At 40.8% G+C, this 26,721-nt stretch overlaps 2 protein-coding genes across 3 annotated transcripts in view; both read right to left on the reverse strand.

Moving 5' to 3' along the window:
• Nucleotides 1-307: 307 nt before the first annotated feature.
• LOC137064842 (histone H1-like) lies at nucleotides 308-1,140 on the reverse strand. The gene has a single exon (XM_067436374.1). The coding sequence runs from the start codon at nucleotides 1,108-1,110 to the stop codon at nucleotides 496-498; it is 615 nt and encodes a 204-aa protein (XP_067292475.1). The 5' UTR covers nucleotides 1,111-1,140; the 3' UTR covers nucleotides 308-495.
• A 4,487-nt stretch (nucleotides 1,141-5,627) lies between these two features.
• nup160 (nucleoporin 160) overlaps nucleotides 5,628-26,721 on the reverse strand; it is an 86,266-nt gene continuing 65,172 nt past the window's right edge. For both annotated transcript variants that reach the window (XM_067437061.1, XM_067437060.1), the window contains exons 30-35: nucleotides 17,972-18,095; nucleotides 17,766-17,867; nucleotides 17,544-17,685; nucleotides 13,828-13,953; nucleotides 9,282-9,377; nucleotides 5,628-5,988 (exon numbers count right to left, since the gene is read on the reverse strand). In XM_067437061.1, coding sequence (XP_067293162.1) covers nucleotides 5,905-5,988; nucleotides 9,282-9,377; nucleotides 13,828-13,953; nucleotides 17,544-17,685; nucleotides 17,766-17,867; nucleotides 17,972-18,095 — 674 coding nt within the window. In that variant the 3' untranslated portion in view covers nucleotides 5,628-5,904. The remainder of the gene's footprint in view (nucleotides 5,989-9,281; nucleotides 9,378-13,827; nucleotides 13,954-17,543; nucleotides 17,686-17,765; nucleotides 17,868-17,971; nucleotides 18,096-26,721) is intronic.

The following is a 26,721-nucleotide window of genomic DNA, read 5'->3' on the forward strand; positions in this document are numbered from 1 at the left end:
TCATAGACATCATATATCATATCTATATGATGTCTATGGGTATAATTATGCACACGTATTTGTGATTAATAAGAAAGTAAAATTAAATATTTGATAGAACATTAATATAAATGATTGACATTAAACAGATGGCAAGGGAATTATAAACCTTAATATTAACTTATCAGTGTTTTTTTCTGTGCGCAGTTAATATGTGTAATCATATTTGAACTAAAATTGTGAAGCAACTGTTTAAACAAGCTTTTCAAATGAAGTGTTTAAAATGAAGTGATAAGTGTTTTATTTGTATAAAAATGGTTTGGCGACTCAAGACTTGTTTTATCTGGTGATTTATATTAGTGTCCATTAGCGGCTACAGGTCAAGAAAAAGTTTCTCGACTTTTCCGTTAAAACTGATCAAATCAGTAAAATACAAGAGTTTTGCTCTTTTCAGAATTAGTGGGTGGCTCTTAAAAGAGCCGTTGAGGAATTTACGTTATTTGTTTGTACCAATGCTTATTTCTTTTTGGGAGCTGCCTTTTTAGGCTTGGCGGCTTTAGGCTTTGCCGTCTTGGGTTTAGCCGCCTTGGTTTTCTTGGGGCTCTTGGCTGCTTTCTTAGCGGCTGCTGGCTTCTTCGCCTTCTTGGGGCTCTTCGTCGCCTTCTTAGCGGCGGGTTTCGTGGCCTTCTTGGGCGATTTCTTGGCGGCTTTGGGCTTCTTTGCCGCTGCGCTCTTGGGCTTCTTGGCGGCAGCGGGTTTCTTGGCCGCGGGCTTCTTCGCTTTAGGAGCCGCTTTCTTGGCTGGCGTCTTCTTGGTCTCGGCTTGCTGCTTGTTGAGCTTGAATGATCCCGAGGCGCCGGTCCCTTTGACCTGCACCAGGGTGCCTTTAGTCACCAGGCCCTTGATGGCGATCTTGACGCGGGAGTTGTTCTTCTCCACGTCGTAGCCGCTGGCGGCGAGAGCTTTCTTCAGGGCGGCGAGGGACACGCCGCTCCTCTCCTTGGACGCGGATACTGTCTTGACGATGAGCTCACCGACGCCTGGACCTGCTTTCTTGGCCTTTGCAGCGGACTTCTTCTTGGGCGCTTTGGCCGGGGCGGCAGCAGCCGGTGCTGGGGCGGTTTCTGCCATCTTTCTCTGATCAGATCTAAAATCTTTCAAACGCTGTTCTGGTTTCAGAAATGAATGGCGCTCGCGCGGCGCTGCTCTCTTCACTGACTCATGAGAACCTTATAGACTCAACCTGCCCGCTCGGTGTCTGCGCGCCTCCACGAGCCTCTCGAGCGTGTTTTCTTCTCTCACATTTGTTGGAAAACTGAAGCGGTAAAATTGTTTGTCATAGTCAAATCAAAGTGAACACAAAGCAAAGGTTCAGAGCTTTCATTGGAAACTAAACACGCGTAGAGGACATGTTTAGTTTGCCATCGACAGATCAAACCCAAGGTGAGCTTCAGCCGCGGGGAAAAGCCGCGTGTAAATTTGACGGATATTTTAAGTGGAAAAGTTGCTAAAAGCCCAAACGCGTCCTCTGTGTGTTCAGCAAACAGTCTGAAAGAGACTTTAATGAATTCAGCATCAGCGAGGGCATGAGGAGGCTTTCATACAGCTGTTGTTTTGGGCAGCTTGAAGCACACGATCAGACAGTCTCTCTGTCACTCTCATGCATGCCAGCAGATGATCTGTCCTTATAATAACAATAATCATCATCATAAATACACTTCATCACTCAAGTGTTAAGGTAGAATGGAAAACTGTATTTACTTTAGCAAGTTGAATTTGAGTTCTTTACATGGAACGAACATATAATGAGCCTCAAACACCATTGTTTACTACTTCATATGTAAATCTTATTGCTTGGAAAAAAAGACCACTGAAAAACGGGCGAATCCCAACATAACACAGATTGTGATGTAACAGTCGGGATCATTAATATTTACACCTCTCCACATTTGCATAACCAGCCCATGTTTAAGGCCAGGCAGCATTAATGTGGACCTGCACAGAATCAACAGAAGTTCTCAGGCATTGTGAAGATGAGGACAAATCTTCTGTACTGGGCTGTGTGGGGGATGTGAAAACTTTTCATAAAGCCTTCTCACAGAAGAGAACAGAACAGTAAACAGGAATGCTTGATGTTTATTTTTAACAGGATACCGCACCAATTGAATTTAGCTGTTAGCAGGGACGTGCAGCTGTTAAAACACCAATAAACAAGTAGGCTGCCTTTTAGCAATCTCCATTTGAGATTGTCTGCTTAAAATGTCGTTCAGTCTGCCTGTGTTCTGTCACGACTCCCGAGCCGCTTGTGCTGTTTGCTAATTGCTAACTGCACTTTTTGTGTAAGCTACTGAAATGAGCCCTGCTGTGAAACAGCCAATCAGAGCAGAGCTCAACAATATTATCTGTATGATCTTCCAAATAAGGCAAAAACAGACCATTTTATTCTAGGGTTGTAAATGGACCTGTAAAACTGTATCTGGAATAGTTTTGCCCTTAAATAAGCCACATACCCTCTATGTAGATTTTAGAGAAAATTTTAGGGCACCTTTAATGTTTTAAAAAAATCACCATTTGTTTCTCCACATTAGAGTTGTCCAAATAATATATTTCAAAATCGAAATGACTCATATAGGTGGTTCGGAGTTGATTCTTTTATTTTGGGAGACAAATAGCTATTGTGCACTTTTGACTTTTCAACTTTGCAGAAGATTTACATTCACAAACAGTGATATTACACACTGCATGAACAGGAATAATCGAAGAACCATAATGGGGCTGTTTACTGAAAGCAATCATTGCAAACCCATTTGTCCTTTGTGTCAAAAGTCCAAGATTTGTCATGTTACACAATCCAGAGTAGACAGCACCACTGATTATAATGTTATATTTGCTCCTGTCACGTTGCGCCGCTAGCATTTTTTTTTTTTTTTTTACTGTGTACACAGCAGTTTTTGTTGCTGTTTTTTTAGTCAGGTTTTTGGCTACTCAGTGTGATTTTTTTCACATGATTATTGTCATCAATTACCCTGATTACTTCAAATGATTACTTTTGGGAAAGCATCTGTGCACCATGTAAAATGCCCTTTAGGGTTAAGCAAGTTTGTGATGTTTCCCCCTGTATATAAGCCAGTATATCATTTCATACTTGTATAATCCCTTATACCATGCATAAATTATATAACTGTATAACATGGCAAGCTTAGTGAACCCAACTCATGGCAAGGTTTATTCAATTTTCATTCTAGACCACCTTTAAAGAATCCAAAGGAGAAGAGTTGAGGTGAGTTAAATGATGCATTAATCAGTTCATCCTTAGTATTGTTTATAAATATGTTGGTATTAACAAAGTTTGTCACATGATCCTTCAGAAATCATTCTTTTATGCTGATTTGATGCTCAAGAAACATTTACTATTTAATATCAGTGTTAAAAACTGTTTGTGCAGCTAATTTTTTTGTGGAAACGATGATAGCCTAACATTCAAACATTTGTAGAATGATTTTTTTTTTGTTGAGCGAAATTAATATTTTAATTCATCATGTGATGAAGTGACATTTAAAATGTTACACACTATATTTATATTTAATAAATATTTTGTAAAAATATTTAATAAGAATCCTGAAAAATATAACTTCCACAAATATGAAGCAGCACAACCGTTTTCAACATTGATAATAATCAGAAAAGTTTGAGCATCAAATTGTAATGATTTCTAAAAGATCATGTGACTGGGGAAATATAATTCTGCTTTGCATCACAATGAATTACATTCAAAGGGCTCATTTTGAAAAGTGTGGTTCTGGGTAAGTGTGTGAGTGCTGGATAACTCCAATGTGGTGATATCCAAATTAAGTTTTGGTGGTTGCTGAGTAACATCACATGGTAATGCTGCCCTCTTCTATCTTATATTTTTCTCAGATGCAGAAACTGGCGAACGGTGGCGGTCTGTCGAATCAGCTTTGACCGCGACTCTGGAAGACTTGAGTTAAGCTTTTCTCTGAGAAAAGAACAAAGAACGGCACTGAAGTCATTCTGAAGAAGGGAAGATGTGTTCAGAGTTTTGCCGACCGGATACGGCGAATGTTTAATCTGTCAGCGAGCTCTGCTTCACCTTCGTTGCTCTGGTTGGTGTAGCGCTATCCTATCGCGTGCAGAGGGAGTTTGAAAGACAACCGTTTATCCGCCCCTCGGATTGAGCTGTCAATGGTGAGTTTCCAGACCAAACATCGGTAATTTCTTGCTTTCCGTTCGCCAATCGCTGCTTTCTAAAAAGCCGAAGGAAAAGTGTAAGGAGTAATAATGCATGTAGTCGGGTAAAGAAAACTAAAAGGTTTTGTTTCTGAAAGGAAGTAAAAGTTAAGACTTTGGTAAATTTAATTTAAGACCTAGGATGAAAATATGGGCGTTTTTAAGACTTTTTAAGGCCTTAAATTTAACTTCCTGAATTTTAGACTTTTTAAGACCCTGCGGGAACCCTGCATACAGGGCGATACGTCAGCCAACTTGCAATTCCTCTTTAAAGTCAGAGGCCGATCAGAAAGATTCACTATCTTCATGGGGACATACCTGTCAAGTATCCCGCTTTGGCCGGGAAAGTCCCGTATTTTACCCTTCTTTCCCGCCGTCCTCCCGCATTCGTATTTTCCTGTAAATCTCCCGTATTTTAACCTGCGTTATTAAAAAATAATAAAACCGGAGTAAAAAAAACAAAAAAACATTTCCGATCTGAGCTCTGTAACTAGCCTCGCGATAACTGCCATCTGCAGTAGCCTACAGGTGGCCGTTGTCGCAAGGTTATAATGTGTGAGGTCAGATGAGGACGGAAACAGAGACGGATGATGGACGTAACTAACGATAGAGACGGAAGACACCCAAACCCTCGTGTAAATACCGTGATCAATGGGACAGCAAATGTAATTTTCTGAAGAGGAGCAGGTGAAGGACAGTCACGTGTTTTGTAAGTTTTGTAACTGCGACTTCATGTGCGACAGCGGAAGATCTTTTAAAGTGACAGTATTCACTTATAATGACAATGTAAAGAACAAAAGTAATAGCTCACTTAATATGCTCTGCTCGAGTAAATAACTTCAGTACCTTTAATAAGGATTAATCTATATATAATTCATAACTTATGCAGTGCAAACTGATAACAATTTATGTATATTTCCCACTTGATAAGTTGTTATACAGGTAGGAAGAGCACAGGTACAAATAAAATGTATTATTATTATTATGGGTTTATGTGAGGATTTACATAACCACATTTACATTCTGCTTTGCAGACGCATATCTCTCAGCACCTGAACGTTTCGATCTGGCTCGCTGCTGCTGAATCTTCAGTTGTGTCTGGTGATCATCGAGGCGTTCCTGAATTTCAGTAGCGATAATCTCCTTTCTTTCCCATTCTGACATTCAGTTTGGAGTTCAGGAGATTGTCTTGACCAGGACCACACCCCTAAACGCATTGAAGCAGCTGCCATGTGATTGGTTGATTAGATAATTGCAAATTGAACAGGTGTTCCTAATAATCCTTTAGGTGAGTGTATATATTTGGCGCACTTACCAAATTATTTGCATCTTGATTTTTAAAATAAGCTCTGAAAAGAAAGTTAAGTCTGAAACATGTCAAGACATTACACATCTTAATTAAACATTTTTTTATTGGATTTCTAATTTAAACCACACCCGTTAAGTCAAGAGTACAACATACAAAGTTTAAGATATTTTTAACAGTGTCTTTATAAAAATATTTTTATTTTTTATCAAGCGACTGAATTGACACACATTATCAAATCATTGATGGAGTTTCCCCATACACTTTTTGCATGGGACATTGAGCAACTTAACAACTACATGCCATAAACTTCATTTTCATCTACATTACCCATACCAAGTACAGGTCCAAGAAGGAATTCTGAGCAGATATTAACGGGCCATAAGTCTATGTCTGCTGCTCTGATCCACCAGTCTGTGATATTCTTCTAGTTTATCTTTCAGATTCTTGTACATCTGTAGACAGAGAAGCCAGAGAACATCAATAAGCCATGCACGCAAAACGTCATCACACTTTGAAAATCTGCTGAGTACTGTAACTTGAAATCACAGATTAGACATATCTTCAATTGAATTTTCATAATTTTGTTGTTATATTTTTTGTTATGTCTTTTGAATTGACAAAGCTCATTTGCAACCAATTGGCCAGAGATTCTGGAATATTTTTCGTATAGGATCCCAAAGAAAGTATTTATTGTAAAGAGATAATTTTATGAGAAATCTGTTGTGCTAGACACATTGTATACATTAAACACACCAAATGTCAGACCACAAGTGCAGGGGTGGCACTAGGAGTGGCTTCTGAGGATTAAGACCTGAATGTTTTTAGTAAAAACTAAACTAACTATTATTTATGCTTTAACGGCAACATTACACACTAACTAAAGTTTGAAAGATGGAATCGCGAAGAACAGGACCTTTAAAAATAATTTCTAATGATATATTTTAATTACACCTTTGATGTTTTTAAAACTTAAGTCACCTTCATTGATTATGAAGCATGAAATAAAACTCCATCCATTTTGTCTACCTGATGGGGGACACTTAATATTCAACAATATTATTGATCTGACCAAACTGAACTATGAATATACAGTGGAAAGTGTTCAGACCCCCTTAAATTTTTCACTGTTATATTGCAGCCATTTGCTAAAATCATTTAAGTTTTTTCTCGATGTACACAAAGCACCCCATATTGACAGAAAAACACAGAATTGTTGATATTTTTGCAGATTTAAAAAAAAGAAGAAGGAAAAACTGAAATATCACATGGTCCTAAGTATTCAGAGCCTTTGCTGTGACACTCATATATTTAACTCAGGTGCTGTCCATTTCTTCTGATCATCCTTGAGATGGTTCTACACCTTCATTTAGTCCAGCTGTGTTTGATTATACTGATTGGACTTGATTAGGAAAGCCACACACCTGTCTATATTAGGGCTGTGTATTGTCAAGAATCTGGCGATATATTGTAATATATGGCAATATTGTAAGAGAGGCAATATGTTGGGATATTTCTTTTTCGTGTTTTTTTTTTTTAATTTTTTTAATAATTTAAAAGTACAAAGAACACAACCATATGCATTAAACACAAAGTATTTTATTTAATTAATACAGTATAATTTATATCACTAATCACTATTTTGTGCAATCTAATGTAAAGGTTCCCAGTATAGCAGTGGCTATTTAACAACAGAAGATACAGTCCCTTTCTTGACTGAATGACTTTGTTTTATATGTAATACAGTTAAGCTGTTATCTATAAAGCAGTCTATTGTATAAAGTGCTATTTTAAGTACTGAACTGCAGAGCTGGTGCATCCATATCCACATCGCTATTATCTTTCGTTCAGCTGCCACCGCTGTCAGTTTTGGTGTGTGTTTATTTTGTTACTGAGAGGAAAACGTGCAGTACATTCTATCAGACACTTCTCAGCAGCGCGTGGCGTCAGGATGTTAAGCGAGCTCTCAGTTTCAATGTGTTTCCCGAGTATTGGATTTTAACTTGGCCTATTGTGCAAACAAAATGATTCTTGTCGATTTCCTTAGTGGCTTCTTTTTAGCTGAAGCCAACATGAGTCCACACTTCAGCTCCGTATACTACAGGAGCGGAATAATGCTATCGTCTTGAGAGCGGAGTTTGCTTTTGCAAACACTAGCGATGCACTTTCACCTTGCGCTTCTCCGGCTGCGCGTCAGTTATATGTTATAGGATAACACTGCCATCTAGCGGTTGGGTGTTATACAGTCTGTGGTTTAAACCGAACACAAAGCCACAAATCGTGGATGTAAATAAATAAATATATAAATATTGATACAGTGTTTTTGAGAATCGATACAGTATCGCCAAACATATGGCGATGTGGTCAATTTCACATCCATTCAAGTGTATCGATATTTTCTTACACCCCTAGTCTATAGAAGACCTTACAGCTCAGAGCAAATGAGAATAGTGAGGTTGAAAGAACTGCCTGAAGAGCTCAGAGACAGAACTGTGGCAAGGCAAAAAAAAAAAATTCTGCTGCACTTTAGGTTCCTAATTGCACAGTGGCCTCCATAATCCTTAAATGGAAGATGTTTGGGACAACCAGAACCCTTATTTGAGCTGGCCGTCCAGCCAAACTGAGCTATCGGGGAGAAGAGCCTTGGTGAGAGAGGTAAAGAAGAACCCAAAGATCACTGTGACTGAGCTTCAGAGATGCAGTTGGGAGATGGGAGAAAGTTGCAGAAAGTCAACTAAATAACTGCAGCCCTCCACCAGTCGGGGCGTTTGAAGAAAATATCACCTGTCCAATACAGTCCCAACAGTGAAGCATGGTGGTGGCAGCATCATGCTGTGGGGGTGTTTTTCAGCTGCAAGGACAAGACAACTGGTTGCAATAGAGGGAAAGATAAATGCGTCCAAGTACAGGGATATCCTGGACGAAAACCTTCTGCAGAGTGCTCAAGACCTTTGTCTTGTTGGAAGGTGAACCTTCGGCCCAGTCTATGACCCTAAGCACACAGCTAAAATAATGAAGGAGTGGCTTCACAACAACTCCATGACTGTTCTAGAATGGCCCAGCCAGAGCCCTGACTTAAACCCAATTGAGCATCTCTGGAGGGACCTGAAAATGGCTATCCACCAACGTTTACCATCCAACCCGACAGAACTGGAGAGGATCTGCAAGGAGGAATGGCAGAAGATCCCAAAAACCAGGTGCGAAAAACTTGTTGCATCTTTCCCAAAAACACTCATGGCTGTATTAGATCAAAAGGGTGCTTCTACTAAATACTGGGCAAAGGGTCTGAATACTTAGGATCATGTGATATTTCAATTTTCAAAAAATGTCATAAATAAAAAGCGCAATGTAAATAAAGGTGACTTAGCGTAGGTAACATTTTAATGCAGGTATGGGTTAGATCACAGTCTTTACATTAAACGGGTCAAACACAGAATTAAATTAGTGCTGCTGTTGGACAACTAGTCATGGTGTTCTGCGTGTGCGAACCAAACAACAAAACAAGTTTTGCCAAACAAGAACAGTGCAGTACTTTGCCCATCACCATCTGAAACTATGTATATATTAAAATTGTGATAAACAGTTTCTATACCTATAAACCAACAACATTAAAAATCAATAGTTTAACATTTCCATCATTTTGTAATCACTTTTGTAATCTAACCCATCTCAATAGATGAAAACACCAATTCCTAAACTTTAGTCTAAACTCAGGCATTAAGAAAAATGTAAGTGAACAATGTTTCACCTTTTCATTGATCTGGCTTTCACTGAGGTTTCTTAAGAGCTGATCGATAGATGTATAAGGCAGCCACACCAGAGATGCTGTTGCTGAGAGCGGCCTCTGTAAGGAAATAAAAAGACAATAATATATACAGTAATATAAACAGTACTGTGCTAAAGTTTGAATCACATTGTATGTTTGACAAATTTGCACAAATTCCTTTGGCAAAGAATGCAATAATCCAGTGAGATTTGTATATATTGTGTATATACACCGATCAGACTTAACATTATGACACCTTCCTAATATTGTGTTGGTTCCCCTTTTGCTGCCAAAACAGCCCTGACCCATCAAGGCTCCACTAGACCCATGAAGGTGTGCTGTGGTATATCGCACCAAGATGTTAGCAACAGATCCATTTAGTCCTGTAAGTTGCGAAATGGGGCCTCTATGGATCGGACTTGCTTTTTCAGCACATCCCACAGATGCTCGATTGGATTGAGATCTGGGGAATTTGGAGGCCAAGTCAACACCTCAAACTTGTTGTTGTGCTCCTCAAACCTTTCGTGAACCATTTTTGCTTTGTGGCAGGAGCGCATTATCCTGCTGAAAGAGGCCACAGCCACCAGGGAATAACGTTTCCATGAAAGGGTGAACACGCTCTGCAACAATGCTTAGCTAGGTGGTGTGTGTCAAAGTAACATCCACACGGAAGGCAGGACCCAAGGTTTCCCTGCAGAACATTGCCCAAATCCTCACACTCCCTCCGCTGGCTTGCCTTCTTCCCATAGTGCATCCTGGTGCACTGTGTTAATTTTGTCAAATATTTTTTATTTGGTCTTAGTCCTGTGTCAAATGTGCTTTTTAGTTTTCAATACAGTTAGTCAACCTTTTTTGTTTAGTCAAGTGTTGGTCAACAAAATGCCTTGCATTTCAGACCCGAAGAACGACTGGAACGAGAAGACTCGGGAGATGAACTGCTTTTGCATTCAGCCTCTGGGGATTTGAACGAACGACTGGAACGAGAAGACTCGGAAGATGAACTAATCTCTTCTGTTTCCGGTACAGACTGCAAAGCCTTGCCTATATAGGGCTGTGCATACAGTCCCTGACAAAAGTCTTGTCGCTTATCTATTTTCTAGAAATACCTGATATTAACCTGACTTTTAATGAATTAATTGGTGTTAGAAATAGCTCATATGAAAAGCTAAAACCCTCCCAAATGATGTTTAATGCACTGAAATAAATAATGTTCACAGAAAAAATATTTATCATTTAATCAAGACAGAAAGGTCAAATTTTGGCAAGACAAAAGTTGTCGCCTATACAGAAATTGAACAAATTTACAGCAAATAAAAAAATATGTCAGCAAATTAAGTTGTGGTGCTGTGAGATCCAAATTTAATATCTTGTATGACTTCCATGAGCTTGAAGGACTGCATCCATGCGGTTTGGCAAGGATTCATACAATTTATTGATGAAGTCGTCAGGAATAGCTAAGAAAGCAGTCTTGCATGCCTCCCAGAGTTCATCAATAGTCTTTGGTTTAGTCTTCCATGCGTCCTCTTTCATCCTACCCCACATATGCTCAATGATGTTCATGTCTGGTGACTGGGCTGGCCAATCCTGGAGCATCTTGATCTGCTTCGCCTTGAGGAACTTTGATGTGGAGATGGAAGTATGCGATGGAGCACCATCCTGCTGCAGAATTTGGCCTCTTTTATGGTTGGGAATATAAGAGGTAGCTAAGATTTCTTGTGATTTTAGACTATTGATGTTGCCTTCCACCCTGCAGATCTTTCGCACACCCCCATACTGGATGTAACCCCAGACCATGATTTTTCCGCCACCAAACTTCACTGTTTTCTGGGTGAATCTCGGATCCATTCTGGCTCCAGTAGGTCTCCTGCAATATTTGCGGCGACTGTGGTGTAAAAACAGAAGATTCATCTGAAAAATCCACCTTCTGCCACTTTTCCTACATCCATCCTTTTAGCAGGCTGTGGGCCTTGGCAAATGCCACACGGTTTTTCAATTGTCTATTGTTTAGTGCTGGCTTCTGGGCACTGTTTCGACCATGGAGGCCATTTCGAGACAGAATCCGACAAACTGTTCTGGTTGACACAGGGACTTCAGGTGACCAGGTCTCGTGGAGCTCTGCTGCAGTGAATAATGGGCTGGCCTTGGATTTTCGAGCCAACAAATGGTCCTCTCGAGCAGTTGTCTTTTGGGGTCTGCCTGCCCTGGCTTGTCAAAAACGTCTCCAGTCTCTTCAAATCTTTTTTTTATCCTCTGTACTTGACGCTGAGACACATTGAAGGTGTCTGCCACATCAGCAGTGGATCTGGTCTTCAGACTCTTGATAATCAAAACTTTAGTCTCAGGGTGAATCTTAGGCATGTTTGCAGAGGTCTAGTTGCAGTTGATGTGAAGGTCTAGCGTACTGGGGTTCTTTTTGTACACACTTGAGACCTAATTGATCCATTATTAGTCACAGGTGAAGCTCATATGACAAGGTGACAACACTTATGTCTTTGCAAAAATTGACTCAATGGGCTTTACCAAGCTGTGAATATTAGAATACTTTTTGAAAGTTTAGTTTTTCACTGAAACATTATCACAAAAGCTGGTGGGATTAAAATGAGCCATTTCTAGTAAAAAAAATCTTGATTAGAAATATATTTCAGAGGCACTTTAGGTCAATTTGTACACAAGCGACAAGACTTTTGTCAGGGACTGTATATAGGGCTGGGACTTGATGAACGAATGACTTGAAGACTCGAGAAAACGAATCTTTTCTGTTTCCGGACACATGTATTACATATGAGGCTGTCATGGCCCAGATCAGACATGATGACAGAACTAACGGCTCAAACCAGAAGTCATGAGAAGTGTAGCCTAGCTACTAATCTTTCTGGAACAGACGTGATTAAATGTAACGTGACTAAAGAAAGAAAGATTTGGATCGGGAGGTGAGGCAAGCGCAATTAATTAATAATTTCTTTCTCAATGTTTGGCCATGACTGCATTAGCTTATAGTTTATCTTTGTATTCCAAAAGTACTAAAATGTGCTGGAAAAATGTAACATGTAACATTTTAAATGTCCCGTTCTTCGCGATTCCATCTTTTAAACTTTAGTTAGTGTGAAATGTTGCTGTTAGAGAATAAATAATACCTGTAAAATTATAAAGCTCAAAGTTCAATGCCAAGCGAGATATTTTATTTAACAGAAGTTCCCTTTCAAAGCCTACAGCGAGCGGCCGGTTTGGACTACACCGCTGCACTTCCTGCTGTGATGACGTCACTAGAACCTTTGTTGACTAACCCTCTGCCCACAAGAACACGCAAAATAGGGGTGTGGTCTTGCTGCTCTCCCACGTGGAGAAGAGCGCGCATTCAGCGCTTGCATTGCCCCGTTATGGTAAGAGGCGGGACCTTTCCGGGCAAAGTGCGCTAAGCTGCTGTCCAATCACAACACAGGAAGTGCTGGCCCAATCAGAACTCGTTACGTGTTTCTGAAGGAGGGACTTCATAGAACAAGGAAATCATCAGGCCGTTTATAGGACAGAGGAAACAGAGCTGTACAGATAAGTCAATTGTGTGAAAAATACAGTTTTTTTACACGCGAAACATGAACTCGTTATATTGCACACTGTAAACATAATCAAAGCTTCGAAAACACGCGAAGAACGGGACCTTTAATTAGATTCTGCTTAAATTAATGAAATGAACAAAATGACTTGGAAAAAAGATTTGTTAATTTTGCTGAAAGAGATTCAAAGATCCGAGTCAGTAAAATGATCCGAACTTCCCACCACTATTAGACGGTGATCGTTTTGAAGACAGAGAGTGCGCGGCTCTCTGCTCGTTCTCTGGCACTCAGTTAACGTGCACCCTGTCATGTTCATTTGTCATCTACATCAATTCATAAAATCACAATTACTCAAACAAGGCTTTGGCGGTACAACAATTTGTTTTGGCGGCCGCCAAAAAAATGTAATTTAGTAAAAACCCTGTATTTATAATTTTAGTCATTTTTACTCTAGTACCTAAAACTTTTCCCAGTAGCTTTGCAGGTAGGTTTCTTCAAGCATCTTGGGGACGTTGTTACATTTCTTCTGGATTTAGTCAGTCTAGTTTTTTTTCTGTTTCTTCATGTAATCATAGACAGACTCGATGGTGGGGAGATCAGGCTGTCGTCAGACTCCTTGTGAATACAAAAATCTCACTGGATTGGCTAATTAATCTAACAATTATTTAAAAGTGAAAACTGCAGGTGTTTAGAAAGTGAGCAGGAGCAGCATGCTTAACGCTAGCACCAATTCACCTTTTAAATATGTCCAACCTACTTGCACAAACTGCTATTTGGTTAATTGTATTATTCTTAGTAAAACATACACTGTGCAAATGTACGATTTGTAAGATTTTAAAAGCAAATTTACATCCATTATTTGCAATCTTATATGCAAAAAAAATGTCTACTACAGATTATAATGTTTTTGGTTAATAACTTCACCTGTCTAAAATGAATTCTCTACTTTTGTGAATCGTAGTAACAGGACTCCATACCTCTATACCAAAATACTGATGTCCCTTTCCAAGCAGAGCATCCACATACTCGAGCACAAGCTCAGCTGCACACTCCAGGTGATCATAGTTCAGATAGAGACGCAGCAGCGCTGCAGCATCAACTTCCTGAAAGAGAACCACAAACATCCTTTACATGTTATACTAAGAGAGAAGAGTGGAAATCACATCTGTAAAGTTAAATAAAGCAATACAGTGTTGATCTAGATTTTTGGAGGTAAAATGAGTGGAATGGTACTCTTGGATTTCCAAAAAGCTTTTGACACAGTAAATCACTTATTAAACAATTTATTTTCACTTTTCTAATATTTTCTTAATTTTTATTGAAAATAAATGCCTTTACGATCTGTTATGTGATTGGAAAAAGGAGTAGACTATTGACCCAACACTATTGAAACTGTAAATTAATCAGTATTTTCTGTCTTTTTGTCTGGTCCAACCAGACGTTTAGTAAACAAGGAGATATATTTGTACTTAATGTAAATTGCATCAACCCCAGTAAAATTTCTGGCCCTGAGAAAGGACCCACCCACATTTTTTTTGTTTCCGACACTCATGTTCAACGGTAATGGCTTTTTCTCAGTCTGTCTGTTGGATATAATGAGACAGGGGTAGCTGCAGCTTGGAGTAATGGGCGTGGCAAGAGGTAGGGGTGTGGTGAGAGGTTTCTCATTGGTCAAAGGAGCTTCCTCCTGGCGACTGCGTTGGCCAATCAGCAGTAACCATAGTTTTACTATAGTATGAATCAGTGGAGGAATGAGTTTTGACTTAGAACAAGCATTTGATGACAAATTCAACTTACGTTTTAAAAAACTTAATTGTAAAAATGACTACTGAATAAATGTTTTTTTGGATAAAATGTTGTTTGTTTTGCTTACTTGATTAATGTCACTTAAAAGTAGTTTATTAAACCGGTTTTACTTTATTTTATATTATATGGTGAGTGTTTGATCAAACACGTATATGTATGCCTTTATACAGCAAAAACATTTGAAATAATAAAAAAAACATATAAAAATAATATTACTTTTAGTTTGTATGTTGCCTATTTTAAATGAAAGTACAAAATATGGGTTTTGGAAAGAAAGTAAAATGTCATGAGGATCTAAATTCTAATAGGAATTTCTATTTTAAAGTCAGTCCAAAATGAAATAGAAAAAGGGCAATACAAAAATAAATGTTTAATATATTCAAGTGATGTGTTAAAAAAAGTGAATTTATCACAAACAGTATATGCATGTTTTTTTAATGATTGATCCTAAAAAAGTTGGGGTGGTGACGACGTTACGTTAGAAGGTTTCGAAGGTAACACTTTTGAATGTATTCTTAATATCATTATTGCTTTTTTACAGTGAACGAAATGTATTTTGTCTTGTGTAATTATAGTGATTCAGTTTATGGCTCGCTTTTATGCGGATCAGGAAAGCTTTTCACGTCCTGGTCATAGACTGTAAAAAGACCTCACGGCACGCCCCATACCAGGGTATATAGAGCAATCCTTAAGTTAAATGTACTACTTTTTAATACCTTTTTTACTACCTTCAGAATATGTTTTAAATCCATCACAACACTGAATTGCAAGTGTTAATCAGCGACCTTTCTATTATTTACACAGATTTTGACATATATAACATACAAAAAAGATTAGATTTAAAATTTAAAACGACACCAGGAGGAAATCTGTTATAAGTTATCATTCAGACACAGTAAAATAGATCTCAACATTCACAGAGGTTGGTTAAGGAGAAGCATTACTGCACACACATTTGATTTCAATTAATAATTGGTAATTCAGCAATTAAATTTAGTGGGTTTTTTTTCAACAACAAAACCTGAGCCAAATATTACATTTCTATAACTGTGATAAGTTGTTGAATTTAACAAAATACTAAAAACTAGTGATGTCAATCGATTAAAAACTTTAACTAGATTAATCACACATTTTTTCTGTGATTAATCGCAATAAAAAAGAAATGTTTTTGTACTTTTTAATATATTTTTTAATATAATAATTTCACAGTTAATCAAATTAATGTAGAAACAACATAAAGACAGTATATTTTAAATACTTGTTTAAATGGCATATTTTTATGAATGAAAGCCAGTATTACTGATATTAATACAGCTACTGATTTTTTTTATTTTTTACATTTATTATTAGGCTTCAAAAATATAACAGTTTTTAAATTAAGTAAACTTAAAACAATGCTAACATAAGCCCATAATAAATGTCATGTTTACTCCTGCCCTTCCTGTCTGAACAGTTAGGAAATGTGCAAAAATTTAATAAAGTTAGCAAAGTTATATGCAGTCTGCACTGCATAAACTATAAATTAAATAGTTAATCTTAAAGGTGAACTATGTAGTATTTTTGCAGTAAAATATTCAAAAACCACTAGGCCGGTGTTATATATTTTGTTCAGTTGAGTACCTACAATATCCCAGATGTTTCCAACTATTTGTAAATTGTGAGAAAATTGCTGTTTTAACTAAGGACAGGGACGTTTCAGCATTGCATTTGAGTCGCCTGTCAATTGCGTTATATCTGCGTTACCCTCGGTTTCGGCTTTTATTTGGCAGGAGCGCTTTACTCTTAGCAGTGTGAACAAGTGAACGCACGGAGTAACGTCATAACATCGTTTTGAACACACTTAAATGTATCTAATATGATAAACAGAGCTCCATTACCTCAAAATCATAACCGGAAGAGCGGATCAGTGCAGGCGCCCGGCAAATGAGTCCCATCCCGTCATAATAAAAGTCCCGGTATTCTCAAGGCGGGTATTTGTTTAACAATCGCTCCAGCAGCTTTGCTCAGGTCCATAACACTCGGTCCTGCTTAATAACCGCATGCATGAACGTGATTTCTGCCCGAGTCCTATTTTTCACCGGCTGTGATGAGAAGACCACATCTCCCAAGATGCTGCGCTCACACTTTGCATCATCAAACTACGCATTTGTTTTGCATAGGCGCCCTCCAGTGGACAAAAGCTGCATAGTGCACCTTTAATTAAAGCTACAAAAGTTATTTAGTCAAGAGCAGCGAGTCATTTTCTCTGTTCCCTTTGTTCTTTAACTTTACTGACAGGAAGCTTTATTGGCTGCTGTCCCTTTAAGAGCAGACAGACACGCGGATCTCACTGTCAATGGATCGCGCCTCATTCTCTCACAACTCTTTTTGTTCATTTTAGACTTTATATAAATAATTTAAGATGGCTCTTATGAGGATAGTCGTTGAAGATATGGCTTGAAGCAAGTCTAAAATAAAAGGTAAGCCAGCCCCTTCTGTTGAGCGCGCAGTGCTCTGAGATGATGCCGAGCGACCGCTGAATATGACGTCAGCATCAAACATACGCCGAGCCGGAGACGAAAGATCTTTGATTATGTGCCCAGATATGCTAAAGCCCATATTTAAACGAACTAACGCGAACGCAGATAGAATTTCAATAAGAATAGGACACCTGATAGTCTGAAAAAAAAATTAAAAAATAATACCTCTGAGACAACATTTAACACTTTTAATGGCCTTAAATTTGACAATTTGGATTTATCACTTTTTAATACTTTTTAAAACCCCGCGGACACCCTGCATACCTCGCGGCACGCCCCATTTCCTTTACGACCTCATGGCACGCCCATTGTTCCAGTCTGCAGTTACCTCTACTTGGACATAATGCTAAAAAAACAACCACCACCACCTTGTAGGCATTGACCAGCCAATCAGGCACTGGCACCCCGTGTGACAGCAGCTTGTTGATGACACAGCGATGATATTGAGCATTCTGTGAAGGATATTTCTCCAAATAATGAGCTAAAAGCCTCCAAGCTTCATCTGTTGCACTGTGGGGAGAAAAATTTAGTTTAGGAAGACTTGCAGCAGAGTTAATCATAATGATCAAGGTTAGAGTATTTTGACAAACCTGGACTCTTTAGTAGTAATGACAGTTGGCAGCTGATTGGCTGCGAGCCAGTTCCACACCTCTGTCTGGTCCTGATCACCTTTATATTGCAATTTGATACACCTACACACAGAGAAAAATCTGCACTTCAGAAATCTGGGGGAAAAAAAAGCTTTTTTCTTTTATTTATTTTTAGATGGCCAACCAAAGGATAGACCGTAACTTACTTGAATGTCAGTCCCTCAAAGACAGGTGTAAGGGATAAGTTAAAGGTCTGACATAGTGTCAAGGATGTGTCAAAAAGTCCTGTTTGAACAAGCAGAGTAACCATCTCTTGTGAAGATGCACCTCCTGTAGAAAGACATAACACTAAGATTAAATTAAACTTTTAAAATACAGTAGTTTACACTCTTGAGGTAAAATGTTAAGTTTGTGTGTACAAGACCACTATTAAAAGCAAGCAAGAAAAAAAAAAGCAAGCATAGTCACTCACTATAGTGAAACAAAGTGAAGGTTTTTTTAATTGTGCCATCAGGTAAATTCATACAATTGGCCACCCCTTTCTAGCCTGGCTCTGCCCTCCTACGTACTTCCACTCAGTTTTCATTTTCCTTCAGTACTGCTGTGTAGTCTTAGGTTTTCTCCAAACAAATTTTTACCGGTCCGGTCAGCGAACAGAGGGAGTGGCTGAGAACGATGACGTTGATGTCGAGTGGTAGTTTGAGATGTGTTCAGCAATGGCGGCGGAGAAAGATGCAAACTAAACCATTCATTGCATTGCGGCACCGCTGCCGAATATCCAGAAGTTAAAGCCGGAGCAATAACAGTCTTTGCTGGGGTTTGTTGGTGGCCATGGTGTTGTGGCCCTCCAACAGGGTAAATTCGGGAAAAGTTTGATTTTCCAGATCGCTTTGTTAGTGATGAAGGAGTTGGCTGAAGCTATTCGGACGGTATCTGTTTCTCGTGGGGTCGGAAGGTATTGCCATCATTTAAGTTACAGGGACTGGTCAGTTATTTTATTGCCGTCCGTCTCTCACCACCCGCGGAAAAATCCCCGGCCGAGTTACCGACTGCTTTTGACAAACACAAGGTCGTGTTGATGTAACAGCTGTCCGAATCCACATCTGCGTTGTCAACAATATACCACTTCAAAATTTACTGTTTGTAATCATTTTTGACCCCTGCAGAACACCATACGGTTGCTTTGCTGTTATTATGATGCATTTATAGACTTGTATTTCCTTAAAATGCTGGCAAGTATTTAGAAGAGCAAAATATTTCATCACCGCTCAAACAAATTAAAATAAAAGCACTTAAACATTTGAATTGGACCGTTATTTATAGCAGCATTTATTATCATACCAGGCATGTGACATTTTATTTACAGCATACAATGATGTCACGGACCACGTGAGCGGCGCGTTCCCGGTCACAAAACTCTCCTCTCCACCGTGGCGTGAATAAATCACAATCCGAATGCACGAGTTTTAGGTTTTATCCTATAGTTTTATTACTGAGGTAGAATGCACATGTGCACTTTTATTTTGTCGGATTTCCATGAGTGAAACAGGCGAAGGGCGCATGACATACGTCACAACCAAACGTTAGCGATAGGTTATGGCAGATCCAGAGTGGCTCAGGGCAGATCCAATAGTTTTAAACCTCAACAGGGTGCCCGCCTTCGCGGAAATAAACCCGTCAATGGAGAGTGGCCAGACTCTATGTACAAATGAAATGTATGAGAGTCTGGTAAAACCAGGCTAAACCCTTTCTCCATGTAGGATAAATATATTTTTTTAATTACAAAATCAGTTTTGTACTGTATTTTCCAGAATATAAGTCGCACTTTTGGCTGGTCCTGCGACTTATCGTCAGGTGCGACTTATATATCAAATTTAATTCATACTGACTGACAAGAATAAACATTTAGCTACGTCTACAGCCGCGAGAGATTGCTAGAGCAGCAGAAAGAAAGCTTGTAAGGGACTTACGAAAAGCAGAGGTTACTTTAACTGTAATGAAGAAAACAAAGATAATCCTGGACAGATGGTGCTTGAACAACACTCTGCTGGGAGAGGCTCAGCCACGCGAGACACGCTGCCAGTGTGAATCATAGACGGTGTGAATGCACAGCGAGCGGGCGCGCTGCTTTTGCCCAGCCAATGCTTGCGCGTGCATTGTGAAGATGGCGTTATATTCCAGTATAATGGGACTTATATATGTTTTTTCCCTCTTCAGGCCATCCTTAAAAATATTTGGTTTGCAGTAACAGTAAAATTTTTAAAAAAAAGGGTCGGTAGGTAGGTCTATATTTTTTTTTTTCAAATTTTAATACAAAAAAAAATGTACATTTTTGGTGATGGTGATTACATAGGTATGAATTTAAACAAATTGGCATATCTTGACATCACTGACTGGGTCTTCAAGCCGTGCCTTCGGGCGTGTAGGCTAATTGCAGGCTATATAGACCACAAACAAATTGAAATATTTGTCAAAAACATGTTTATTGCATAAATTTCAGGTGCATTCTTTAAGAAAAGGGTCCAACCACCAGCTAGCTGTCATTGACTCAAAGCTGTCAACCCTCCCTTTTTTTCCGGGTTTCTCACGTATTTTAGCTATTTTCCCGCTGTCTTCCCGTTTTAGTATTTTCCCGTGATATGTTTCTTATTTTTATGCTCGATTGTGTTAACTCAGAACACGCAACTATCTGTGTCTCTGAAGTGGCTTGCACTTCTTGCCAGACCAACGCATCTGGTGATATAGACTAGTGCATTTGAATATTAAAAAGCAAAAAGTTGTTTTTATGAATTCAATTAATTAAGTAGCTATAACCAGCTATTCAATCAAGAGCAGTGAGTGAGTCCTTATCTTTTGTTTGACAGACAGCAGTAAAGGCTACTGCCCCTTTAAGACCTAATACAGAGATATGCATCGTCTTTCTCAACTGTATAAAGTTCTCTTAAGGGATATAGACTGTCTGATGGATACTCATCAAGATCGACATGTTGACATACTTTTTGTGTGAGTTTATCCGTTCAAACGCAAGACTTGAAAGAACTCAATATTTGCGCGCTGCGAGACGTGCGCGCGCTGCGCACAGAGACAGATCTTCTCTCACTGCAGAGGGTTCTTCTCATTCGCGTCTTCTGGCGAATATACTGAGTGATGATGGCGAAAATGACTGGTCATACGGCAGCACTGGTCATACGGCAACACAGTTTACAAATATAGACCGTTTTGCCCACGTTTTCTTTTATTATCGCTGTTGTAGTGCACGTGTATCCATCGACAGAACCATACATAAAGCATTATTTCGTAAAGTTACAACCAGTGCCGCCGCTCGCACCACGCGCTGGGGTCGAGCAGAACACACGCTACCCATAGCAACGCGTTATGACAACGACATTTCAGACTGACAGAGACAAGATAAACGGCTTTTCTGCCATTTGTTACTGTTTTGTACACGTTGTTATATTAATTATAATTCAAAATCAGTTTTATTCGCCACAATATAGTAATGATAAATGTTGAGAGCGGCACTTTTGATTCATTTTCAAAAAGGGCAGGGGCTCAAACTAAGCCCTCCCTTCTGCAGTGCACTTGCCCGGTGTGTGTAACGTTTGTCCATGGTCCTGACTCCTGTCACACAATGCGGCGAAATCTCCGACAGGGCTTTAACAGTCTAACGTTACAGTGAATGAGAGTATGAGCCGAAACGAACGCACGTGCAGTCCATAGTGTGACATCCGTTAACCATAGTGTAAACATAGATGACGTCACGGGTTTTTCTATAAACGAAAGAACGTAGCCTTCGTTTGTATGGCCCAGGCAATTTATACATTTATAATACTTACTAAAATATAATTCATATTATTTTATTACTGTTGTATTAGTTGTTTGAAAAGTAAAAAAAGAAATTGGTCGGTCTTAAAGCCAATTTACAACCGGCAAGTCGGTCGGACTAAAAGGAAAAAAAAATAAAAAATTGAGTCGGCCCTAAATTGACAGGGTCGGTCGGGTTACGGCAAACAAGAATATTTTTAAGGATGGCCTCATGACGCATTTTTTGACTTATGTGACTTATACTAAGGAGTAACTAATAGTCTGGAAAATACGGTATGTATAGACAGGTAGGTGTCTGTGTCTGTGAACTGAAGAGAAGAAGCACAAACATGGAGCTGGGACTCATCAGGCATTATAAGACAAGACTCAGGGCTGTTATCTTGGGAAAGGAGGTTGCAAAAGTATATAATAGAAAAGTACCATTAATTGTGTTCAATGTGTATTAGAGATGAACATTTATTTCATTATGAGACTTAAGTTATTGTCATGTAGTGTGCAGTAATTTTGTAGTCCTGACAAATTATGAAATTAAGTCACTGCAACTACTTTTTTTATAATCAGTGGTCAAATAAGTGGTCAAATATTGAAGCTGAAGTCCTAAATACCTCTAATGATACATCATTTGTCAGGATTAAATAAGAATGTCATATATGCAGTAAACGTAAATAACAGTAATATTTACATGTTAACAGGCAGTTACTATACTACAATGTAGAGCTAACAAAGGAAAACAAATGTAATTGCAAATCACATTTGATTTGACCTCTATTTTTTCTTTTTTTTGAAGAGCCCCAGTTCCTGTTTGAGAGGTTCCTCGTATTACGTATGGGGAAAACTCCTTTTCTCGAGAATATGAAGCAAAACTTTATTAATAAAGGTATCCATGTAAAGCGTAGTGCCGCTGTACGGCCATAGCCCAGCGCGAGGAGCGCTCTGATTGGCCGGGCCGCGGCAACTGCAGGAACCTATGGTGAGGCGGCTGAGAGGAACGAACCAATGGGGGGCGTTCCAGAAAGCCTGCCGTAAAAGGTGCTTAAATTTGCATACAGGAGGCTATATAAGACCCTGATTCGCCATAGGTGTCAGATTTTATCTCCTTCAGCGACACCGTCGCTGACCTCCGGAAGAAGCACCGCCGTCGAACAAGCACCAGCGGAACCTGCAGCTGAGGACGATGGATTCCCTCTCCGCCTTCTCTGCCGTTCCAGCTACGCCATCCGGCGCCAGTTTCCTTTTATTCTCACTTCCTTCTAAAAGAGTGCGAGGCGTTGTTGCAAATGCCTCGCATTTCCTGCGGCTCGTGCAGAGCCCCTCTCCTCGGCGGCGACCGTCACATCATCTGTGAGACATGCCTCGAAAGGGACCATGCCCTGCTCGTGCTTTTCGGGCGACTGCACGCCGGATGATTCCCCGCGTGCCTCGCCTTCGCCGGTCACCTTCACTCAGGAGGAACAGCGCCCCTCTCATGCAGCGGCCTGTTCGGTTTCCTTCGGTGGCCCGTCGCCAGAGGAAGACGAGGACAGCCTCTACACAGCCGCTTGGGTAGCGAATGGTCAGTATCTGTCTCGGAGCCCCCCGCTTCGACGCAGACCGCCACAAGCTCCAAAACCAATGCTGACGCGGAGCTTATCCGCGTGCTCTCTAAGGCCGTGGAAGACCTCGGACTCGAGTGGTCCCAGCCCAAAGAGCCAACGCGCAGCAGACTGGACATGTGGTACCTAGAAAGCCGCCGCCTCTCTTCTCCTCAGAAGCCCGCACCTTTCTTCCCTGAGGTACACGACGAGCTTATTAAATCTTGGAAATCGCCCTACTCTGCTCGCGCGAGATCCGCCTTTTCCTCAGCGCTCTCTACCGTCGATGGCGCCAAGGAGAAAGGCTACGAGTCTCTTCCCCCCCTCGAAGAGGCTGTCGCCGCGCACCTCTGCCCGGCCTCCTCCAGAGGATGGCAGGCCAGGGCGCAGCACCCGTCCAAGCCCTGCTGCACCACCTCTGCTCTCGCTGGCCGATCATATGCCTCCGCTGGCCAGGCTTCCGCGGCCCTTCACACCATTGCTGTCCTTCAGGTGTTCCAGGCCAGACTTCTCCGCTCTTTGGACGAGTCTGTCCACGACTCCGAAGTTTTGAAGACCTTCGCAGCGCGACGGACTTGGCCCTTCGTGCTACTAAAGCCACCGCGCAAGCCATTGGAAAGATTATGGCTAACCTGACGGTCTTAGAGAGGCACCTTTGGCTGAATTTGACCGAGATGAAGGACGCAGATAAAGCCTCCTTCTTGGACGCTCCCATATTTACTACCGGTCTCTTTAGTCCGTCAGTCGTGGGCTTTGTGGAGCGTTTCACCGAAGTGCAAAAGGCTTCTCAGGCTATGCGGCACTTTCTACCCAAGCGCTCCAGCTCTTCTTCAAGCCGGGGATGCCCTCAAGGGGCTACTCGCTACAGTTCGCTCGCAGGCCCCGGCGCTTGCGCGTCGTGGTCGAGACCTCTGTGAAAAGCAGCGTCAGTCACGTGCTTCGCACCGAGATTTCGAAACTGTTAGAGAAGGGTGCGGTGGAGCCCGTTCCCCCATCCCGAAGCGAGTCGGGCTTCTACAGCTGATACGTTCTCGTTCTGAAGAAGGACGGAGGGCTCAGGCCCATCCTAGATCTAAGGCATTTAAACAAAGCTCTAATGTCTCGCTCTTTCAAAATGCTGACGGTGAAACAGATCCTCGCGCACATTCGCCCCAGGGACTGGTTTTTCACAATAGATCTGAAAGATGCGTACTTTCACGTTCTGGTAGCCCCCCACCACAGGCCATTCGTGAGATTCGCCTTCGAGGGGCAGGCTTATCAGTACACGGTCCTGCTATTCGGGTTATCCCTGGCGCCCCGCACGTTTACGAAATGTACGGACGCGGCATTAGCCCAGCTCAGGCTGAAAGGGATGCGGGTGCTCAACTACCTCGACGACTGGCTAGTGATAGCCCAGTCTCAAGCACAACTACTAACACACAGATCCTGGCTCCTCAACCACTTAGACTGTTTGGGTCTCAGGATCAATATCGCCAAGAGCTCGCTGTCCCCCACTCAAAAGATATCTTTTCTGGGCATAATTTTAGACTCGAGACTCATGAACGCGCGGCTAACGACACAGTGCGCGCTATTCGTCCAGAACATGGCGGCTTCATTCAAAGCCGGGTCTCGTGTTCCCCTGAAACATTTTCAGAGGATGCTCAGCCTTATGGCCTCGGCATCGTCAGTGCTCAGGCTGGGACTGTTACACATGCGTCCCCTCCAGCGTTGGCTACACGCCCGTGTCCCTCCTTACGCATGGAAATGGGGCCGTCTTCCCGTCAAAGTGAACCACAGCGGTGTCAAAGCTTTGGCTCCTTGGACGGGGACAGAGTGGTATCGGAGGGGCGTGCTTATGGGCACGGTTACGAAGATGAAACTGGTCTCGACAGATGCCTCCACTCGAGGGTGGGGAGCCCTACACGAGGGCAAGCCGATCTCTGGCCTATGGACAGAAAGAGAGAAACGGCTCCACATAAACTGTCTAGAGATGAAAGCGGTCGCCTTATCGCTGAGAGCTTTCCTTCCACATATAAAGAACCACCACGTCTTGGTTCGTACAGACAACATGTCGGTGGTAGCGTATATAAATCGCCAGGGCGGCCTGAGATCACATTCTCTTCACTGCATGGCGAAGCATCTCCTTTTATGGGCAGAGCACAACCTGAGCTCCCTGAGGGCGGCTCACATGCCAGGTATTCTGAATCTGGGTGCGGATATGTTACCCAGGGGACCCATTCCCCCAGGGGAATGGTCTCTTCACCCGCAAACGGTTCTCTTAATTTGGAACACCTTCGGCAGAGCGAAGGTGGATCTCTTCACCTCAGAAGACAGGGATGGAAATTAGCACCCGCCACCAGCCAAATGCGGGTGATTTTGAGTTGTGGCGGGTAAACTCGCTTCACCTACCGGCCACCGTGGCGGGTAAATAAAAATAGCATACTGTTTCCCCTCTTTATAAACTGTGTTCAGTGCATGCGAGTGCGGCCGTATGTCCGAATATGACCAGTCGTTTTCGCCGTCATTACCCGGATGTAGTGCCAGAAGACGCGAATAAGAACTCGTGCTCGCTGAGAGAAGATCCGTCACTGTCATCCGGAAGCGCGCACCTGTCTCACAGCGCGCAAATATTGAGTTCTCTTTCAAGTCATGTGCTTAAACAGACAAACTCACACAAAAAGTATGCCAACATGTTCATCTTGATGAGTATTCTAGCAGACATAGTCTGAATATGCCTTAAGTGAACTTTATACAGTCGTGAAAGATGACGCATATCCTTCTATTAGGTCTTAAAGGGGAAGTAGCCTTTACTGCTATGTTTAATGTCAAACAAAAGGACATCACTCACTGCTCTTGATTGAATAGCTTTTGTAAGTTTAGTAAGGATTAATCTTTCATTTAAACAGTTAAATATGCAGTTATTTTACATTTGATTACTTTATTCAATTTCTGTACCTTTCTGCAGGCCAGTAGACCTGTACATTATTATTTAATGTACACATGAGTGAGGTCGAGTTAAACATTTTAGTTTGAATTTTATTTTATACTGTGGGTTGTTGCAATGTGCTAAATAAATATTTGCATAATTTGTAATTGATTTATTATTTGAAACTTTAATATTAATTAATGCAATTGCAATGCCTTGATTTTTAGTAAAGTTACACAGTCATAGCATTAGCCATAAATGCAATGGATAATTGGCAAAAAAAATTTAGTGCTTTGGTTTCAGCCAATAATTTTTATATTGGTGCATCCCTACTGACAATGTTCTGCTCGGTATGTCGTCAACACGCTTCAGGAGATGCCAAAACTAGTAGTTTCATTGTTGGGACTAAAAACCTAAAACTGGCAGCCATAAAAGACCACAAATCATCCAAATGCCACATCCAGGTAAAAAAAAAAAAAAAAAAAAAAAAAGAGCACAGAGCCCTACTCATGTAATGAAATGTATATCAGTTAATGGTTTGTGTGTGTATTAGAGTGAAAGAAAAAATTTCAGTATTTCATTGAGATTTGAGATTAAATAAACAGCTTAAGTAGTGTAGAGCTTGTAGTATTAATTTTCACGTGCAGTTACACAT

Source organism: Pseudorasbora parva, chromosome 25 (assembly GCF_024679245.1).
Source record: "Pseudorasbora parva isolate DD20220531a chromosome 25, ASM2467924v1, whole genome shotgun sequence".
Lineage (NCBI taxonomy): Eukaryota > Metazoa > Chordata > Actinopteri > Cypriniformes > Gobionidae > Pseudorasbora > Pseudorasbora parva.

Bases quoted from the DNA above. Each gene is read 5' to 3' on its own strand.
- LOC137064842 (XM_067436374.1), bottom strand. From the start codon at position 1,110: ATGGCAGAAACCGCCCCAGCACCGGCTGCTGCCGCCCCGGCCAAAGCG.